General features: G+C 42.8%; 2 protein-coding genes across 3 annotated transcripts in view; one reads left to right on the top strand and one right to left on the bottom strand.

Annotated features, from left to right (window-relative positions):
- The window catches only part of LOC127374580 (NAD(P)H pyrophosphatase NUDT13, mitochondrial), a 105,090-nt gene that overhangs the window by 86,988 nt on the left and 10,602 nt on the right, over window positions 1–7,500 (top strand). The gene's annotated exons all lie outside the window — the stretch shown is intronic.
- rpp30 (ribonuclease P/MRP 30 subunit) overlaps window positions 1–7,500 on the bottom strand; it is a 9,317-nt gene that overhangs the window by 957 nt on the left and 860 nt on the right. Inside the window, exons 3-9 of the mRNA XM_051420151.1 lie at window positions 7,431–7,487; window positions 7,067–7,132; window positions 6,887–6,958; window positions 6,690–6,779; window positions 5,125–5,241; window positions 5,017–5,046; window positions 4,890–4,927 (exon numbers count right to left, since the gene is read on the bottom strand). Coding sequence (XP_051276111.1) covers window positions 4,890–4,927; window positions 5,017–5,046; window positions 5,125–5,241; window positions 6,690–6,779; window positions 6,887–6,958; window positions 7,067–7,132; window positions 7,431–7,487 — 470 coding nt within the window. The remainder of the gene's footprint in view (window positions 1–4,889; window positions 4,928–5,016; window positions 5,047–5,124; window positions 5,242–6,689; window positions 6,780–6,886; window positions 6,959–7,066; window positions 7,133–7,430; window positions 7,488–7,500) is intronic.

Genomic DNA, 7,500 nt, shown 5'->3' with positions numbered 1-7,500 from the left:
AACAGCGTCAGGACAACAACAACAACAACGACAACAACCCTCTGAGGAACAGCGTCAGGACAACAACAACAACGACAACAACCCTCTGAGGAACAGCGTCAGGACAACAACAATGACAACAACCCTCTGAGGAACAGCGTCAGGACGACAACAACAACCCTCTGAGGAACAGCGTCAGGACAACAACAACAACAACCCTCTGAGGAACAGCGTCAGGACAACAACAACAACGACAACAACCCTCTGAGGAACAGCGTCAGGACAACAACGACAACAACCCTCTGAGGAACAGCGTCAGGACAACAACGACAACAACCCTCTGAGGAACAGCGTCAGGACAACAACAACAACCCTCTGAGGAACAGCGTCAGGACAACAACCCTCTGAGGAACAGCGTCAGGACAACAACAACAACCCTCTGAGGAACAGCGTCAGGACAACAACAACAACCCTCTGAGGAACAGCGTCAGGACAACAACAACAACAACAACAACCCTCTGAGGAACAGCGTCAGGACAACAACAACAACCCTCTGAGGAACAGCGTCAGGACGACGACAACAACCCTCTGAGGAACAGCGTCAGGACGACGACAACAACCCTCTGAGGAACAGCGTCAGGACAACAACAACAACGACAACAACCTTCTGAGGAACAGCGTCAGGACAACAACAACAACCCTCTGAGGAACAGCGTCAGGACAACAACAACAACCCTCTGAGGAACAGCGTCAGGACAACAACAACAACCCTCTGAGGAACAGCGTCAGGACAACAACAACAACCCTCTGAGGAACAGCGTCAGGACAACAACAACAACCCTCTGAGGAACAGCGTCAGGACAACAACCCTCTGAGGAACAGCGTCAGGACAACAACAACAACCCTCTGAGGAACAGCGTCAGGACAACAACAACAACCCTCTGAGGAACAGCGTCAGGACAACAACAACAACAACAACAACCCTCTGAGGAACAGCGTCAGGACAACAACAACAACCCTCTGAGGAACAGCGTCAGGACGACGACAACAACCCTCTGAGGAACAGCGTCAGGACGACGACAACAACCCTCTGAGGAACAGCGTCAGGACAACAACAACAACGACAACAACCCTCTGAGGAACAGCGTCAGGACAACAACAACAACCCTCTGAGGAACAGCGTCAGGACAACAACAACAACCCTCTGAGGAACAGCGTCAGGACAACAACGACGACAACAACCCTCTGAGGAACAGCGTCAGGACAACAACAACAACCCTCTGAGGAACAGCGTCAGAACGACAACAACCCTCTGAGGAACAGCGTCAGGACAACAACAACAACCCTCTGAGGAACAGCGTCAGGACAACAACCCTCTGAGGAACAGCGTCAGGACAACAACAACAACCCTCTGAGGAACAGCGTCAGGACAACAACAACAACCCTCTGAGGAACAGCGTCAGGACAACAACGACGACAACAACCCTCTGAGGAACAGCGTCAGGACAACAACGACGACAACAACCCTCTGAGGAACAGCGTCAGGACAACAACAACAACCCTCTGAGGAACAGCGTCAGAACGACAACAACCCTCTGAGGAACAGCGTCAGGACAACAACAACAACCCTCTGAGGAACAGCGTCAGGACAACAATGACGACAACAACCCTCTGAGGAACAGCGTCAGGACAACAACAACCCTCTGAGGAACAGCGTCAGGACAACAATGACGACAACAACCCTCTGAGGAACAGCGTCAGGACAACAATGACGACAACAACCCTCTGAGGGGTACTGCACAAAACCAAGATAAGGGATTAAGCCGGGATATGTTGGTTATCCTGGCTGAATTTAGCCTCAAGTCGGTTGCATGAAAGCAGGTTAAACTTATCCCGGCCAGGTTACTATGGTGATTTATTCTCTGCAGTTAGTCTGCTCCAGACCAGGCTAACAGCCAGACTAAGATTAATCCTAGTGATTCACCTGTATTTCCACCGTCAGTCCTGTGAGGAATTAATGTGTTTTACAGCATGTCCATGGTCTTTCTAAGTATGTTGCATCATTTTAATTATCCTGCATTAAAATATTACATATATTGTAATTTCTCATTTCATTTAAATCTGTTGGCTGTTTGTAATTGCAACAGTCTTTTATATTGATTCAAGTGGAAGTATTATTACTCAGGACAAGTGTTATATTGCTATGCTAATGAAGACTGCTTGTCAAACTGCATAAATATGTGTTTATTGCAGTAATTGAGATTACAAAACACAGCTGATGAAGTTGCAAAGGTGTTTTCAATGAAATCTGTGACAAGGGCAATAAAGTATATATATTATGGCATACTGTTTAAGAGATTAATCTTTGAATATATAAAATTAATCTTTGAATTTATGGAATGAATCTTGACTGGTCATCAAAGCACTGCTGTCATCTTGTAGAAGTGAGAATGAGTCAGTCAGGAACCTTGTGGCAGCAATACTGATCAATGAGGACATTATTAACTCATTGGTAAGTGCTTGTACGGGCCAAAATCCTCCCGATAGTGGTACCCGTGCCCAATACCGTTCTCCTGACGAAGAAGTTCACTTCCTTTTTAATGGTGGCAGGCCGACTACAACAGGCCTCAGGCTAAATCCTGACAGAAAAAGCAAAAAAGTTTTCCAGTTTAAGAAAGTATTGTAATATTTCAACTGATGCCATTTTGTAAAACCAGCTAATTCAGAAGGCTATCACTTTGATGAAAAGGATACAACTAGGTTTTCAATTTCATTCAGTATTCTCACATTTTTATCAGTATATCCAAGATTCATTCCATATATTCAAAGATTCATTCCATATATCCAAAGATTCATTCCATATATTCAAAGATTAATTTCCTAAACGGCATGCCATAATATATATATATATATATATATATATATATATATATATTATTCACACCTGTTCCCTCTTCATAATGGCTTGCCCTTTCTTGGAGGATGTACTGGATGAGGAAGCCCTAATCCTCAGACGAGCATTTAGTCCTGAAAGAGTCTTCTGGGACAGGTCAGACCCATTGGCTGTTGGAGATGACTATCTCATTGAGAGATACAGATTCTCAGGTGATGGACTAAGATATTTATGTAGGCTGCTGGGTCCAAAAACACAGCACCAGACGGCAGGAAGCCATGCTCTCACTGTACCACAGATGGTCTGTGTTACAGTGAGATGTTTTGCAAGTGGGAGCTTCCTTTATTCTGTTGGGGATGCAGAGAACCTTAATAAAGGAACCATTTGCAGCACATATCCTGGCTTGGTGGGCCCCCTGTGCCAGTTCTATGGGCTTTTTTTAAACTGCTACAATCATACAGACATTCAACATGTCAGCAGATACCTAATCTATTCACCTCATTTGTTCACTGTTATCTACTTTATAGTCACTGACCAGCCTGCAGAATGTTCTTGTATTTAACTTTAACTTGCTGCCAGGTCCTTTTATGGCCAGACAAGTTTGTTCTTTATGAAGGATACAAAGATAAAATAGATAAAAGTAGATTAAATGACACACATTGTGGATAATTGTTTGCACTTAATCATACTCTACATTTAAGGAACATGCACCTCTACTTGCCACATTTAAAGCAAAGTGTACAACAGTTGATTAGTGGACTTAAAGTAACTCCTTTAGTCCTTTAATTGGAGCCTAATGATGACAGTTCCAGTGGAGCACTGTTTATTCATTGTACAGTTTTGGACTACTTAAGCATTAAGCCGGTCCGCTATTGTCTGCCAGGCTTTCTCTCTTTCTTTAATTATGGCATTGGTATTGCCTTTGTTTCTTATATCTTCCACCTCTTCATAGAACTCCATCAGGAGCTGTTGTTCAGCGACTCTTATCCATGTTCCCATCGGTGATTCTGTGAGCGATCGCGAGGTCTATTTCAGTATGCCGTGAACACGCACTTATCCCGACTATCTACACCTGGCTTAACATAGCCGCACCTTTTAATCCTGGCTCGGCAAACGTGCAACCATTAAGCCAGGATGCAGCGAGCAGGCTAGGTCAAGCCGCGCTTGCTCAATTATCCTGGATTTCTTTATCCTACTTTTGTGCAATACCCCTCTGGACGACGACGACAACAACACAATACTGTGATACTACAAACACTCACAACTGTTTCTGTTTAAAAGACATTTACAACCAGAACCACTCACGCGAGTGTCGTGGCTCTAATTCTGCGCTGTGTTATTTAGTAGGCAAAGACTCCTGAATGGTCTCACGGTTTATTCCCTATGGAGAAGAAACATTCACAGGTGTGCACAGGGTTTCTCATACATGCTCTCTGTGCTCTGTAACACTGTGAGAACAGTCACTACATGTCTCCTGTTTACAACCAGTCTCAACAGCACTCTAGCGTCACAAGCTACGTAGCAGCCCTGCAGCACACGCAGGCCGCGACAACTTCTCCTCTAATTAGCAAGTTTATGTATGAAAGGAAATAACACAACAGTTCTACAAGTTAACACTGCGACTACAAGTATTTAAGTAACTTACATTCACTTTTACAACAAAAAACAATGAAACTACGGAGAGCAGCAAAACTGCGTAACTTTCTGAGAAAAGTCACGAAAGAGGAAGTAAAACCTGACAACGCGGTAAATGCAGGTTTAGAAAATAAAATACTTCCGGTAATAATCCGACATGGTCCCTGACATATGTGCTCAAAACATTAACATTTACAATTACACAATTACATCATACTATAACCACAACACTCAAAGGAATAAAGAAAAACATGGCAGCAAAAACGCTACCCTTCAAAATAAAAGTCTGCGCTTCACTGCCTTGTTCATAATATGGCGCAACAACATCACACCACTACACGAGTAAACTACTGCAGCAGAAACAGCAGAAGAAGAAGGATACAGGTTGGTGATGTCATAGGGACCTCTGAGCTCCAGAGGCTGTGGACACACACACACACACACACACATTATTGATTACTGGTTATTGATCAGTGCTGATAACCGGTGGATGGGGAACAGAAGCTGACCTTCTCTGCGGCACTGGACAGGATCACATTCTGAAACACAAACAGGTGAGTCAAGCTCCGCCTCCTCTGACATTAGTATGACATCACATCCTGTTGGGGAGGACGTACCTTCCCTTTACAGCTGTCCATCAGAGACACTGCGTTAGCGATGGTGTAACGCCTCATGGTGGCGTCTCTGATGGAGGCGGAGTACGACACCTCGAACACCAGACCCCTGTCCACTGCCTACACACACACACACACAATATACACAATATACAAAATATACACACAATATACACAATATACACACAATATACACACACACACACACACACACAATATACACACACACACAAACACACAATATACACACACACACACAATACAATATCACACACACACACACACACACAATACAATATACACACAAAATATACACACACACACAATATACACACACACACACAATATACACACACAATATACACACACAATATACACACACACACACAATATACACAATATACACACACACACACACAATACAATATACACACAAAATATACACACACACACACAATGTACACACACACAATATACACACACACACAATATACACACACACACAATATACACACACACACACAATATACACACACACACACAATATACACACAATATATACACAATATACACACACACACACACAATACAATATACACACACACACACACACAATACAATATACACACAAAATATACACACACACACACAATATACACACACACACACAATATATACACACACACACAATGTACACACACACAATATACACACACACACACAATATACACACTATACACAATATACACACACACACACACACAATACAATATACACAATATATACACACACACAATGTACACACACACAATATACACACAATATATACACACACACACACACACACAATACAATATACACAAAATATACACACACACACACACACAATGTACACACACACAATATACACACACACACAATATACACACACACACACACAATATACACACACACACAATATACACACACAATATACACACACACACACACAATATACACACACAATATACACACACACACAATATACACACACACACACAATATACACACACACACAATATACACACACACAATACACACACAATATACACACACAATATACACACACACACACAATATACACACAATATACACACACACACACACAATATACACACACACACACAATATACACACACACACACAATATACACACACACACACAATATACACACACACAATATACACACACACACAATATACACACACACACACAATATACACACACACACACAATATACACACACACACAATATACACACACACACACACACACAATATACACACAATATACACACAATATACACACACACAATATACACACACAGTTCAGGCAGTTAGCCTAGCCGCTAACAGCAGATATAGTTAGTATTAGTTATTAATTACTGATGTTCATTTACTAACTAGCTGCTCTGCTGCAGACGTCAGCTGATATTGATCCATCACTCTGTCTACTGATGTTTATTTATTATGTGTTCTGTACACTGTACAATCAACAACAACAACAACAACAACAACCACCACCTCACCCCGTTGACCGGCGCTCTCTTGAAGAAGAAAGGAAGTTTCTCTGTCACTGAGATACAGATGATGTCAACGTCATACATCATACAGGCTGCCTGCACACACACACACACACACACACACACATACACACACACGTTATTGATTATCAGTGATCATGTTTCCTGTAAATAGACCCCCCCTCGGTGTCAGTGAATCTCACGTGGAAGAGTTTCTCTGTGGTCGGTTGGATCGCAAGCAGGTCGAAGCAGCGATACTCTGGAGAGCTGGGCCTCTGCACACACACACACACACACACACACACACACACACACACACACACAATAATCAAACTGATTGATTGGCTGACAGTTATTAGGTCGTTAATGATTAAAATACTCACAAAGTGACTGGAGTCTGACATCACTACGGTCAGTCTGTTCAGCACTCTGATTGGACGAGACCGACCCTGACACACACACACACACACACACACAAAATCATCATCATCACCACCTTCATCTTCATCACCACCTTCATCTTCATCACCACCTTCATCATCATCACCACCTTCATCTTCATCACCACCTTCATCATCATCATCACCACCTTCATCACCACCTTCATCATCATCATCACCACCTTCATCACCACCTTCATCATCATCACCACCTTCATCTTCATCACCACCTTCATCATCATCACCACCTTCATCATCATCACCACCTTCATCTTCATCACCACCTTCATCACCACCTTCATCTTACCTGTACAATTGGCAGCTGATCAATCAGCTCATTGATCGGCGTCGGGGCGGGAATCTCCTACAAACAGGAA

Source organism: Dicentrarchus labrax, unplaced genomic scaffold (assembly GCF_905237075.1).
Source record: "Dicentrarchus labrax unplaced genomic scaffold, dlabrax2021, whole genome shotgun sequence".
In the NCBI taxonomy this organism is placed as follows: domain Eukaryota; kingdom Metazoa; phylum Chordata; class Actinopteri; family Moronidae; genus Dicentrarchus; species Dicentrarchus labrax.
The sequence above is the reverse complement of the archived record's forward strand: the minus strand, read 5'-3'. Positions and strand labels throughout refer to the sequence as shown.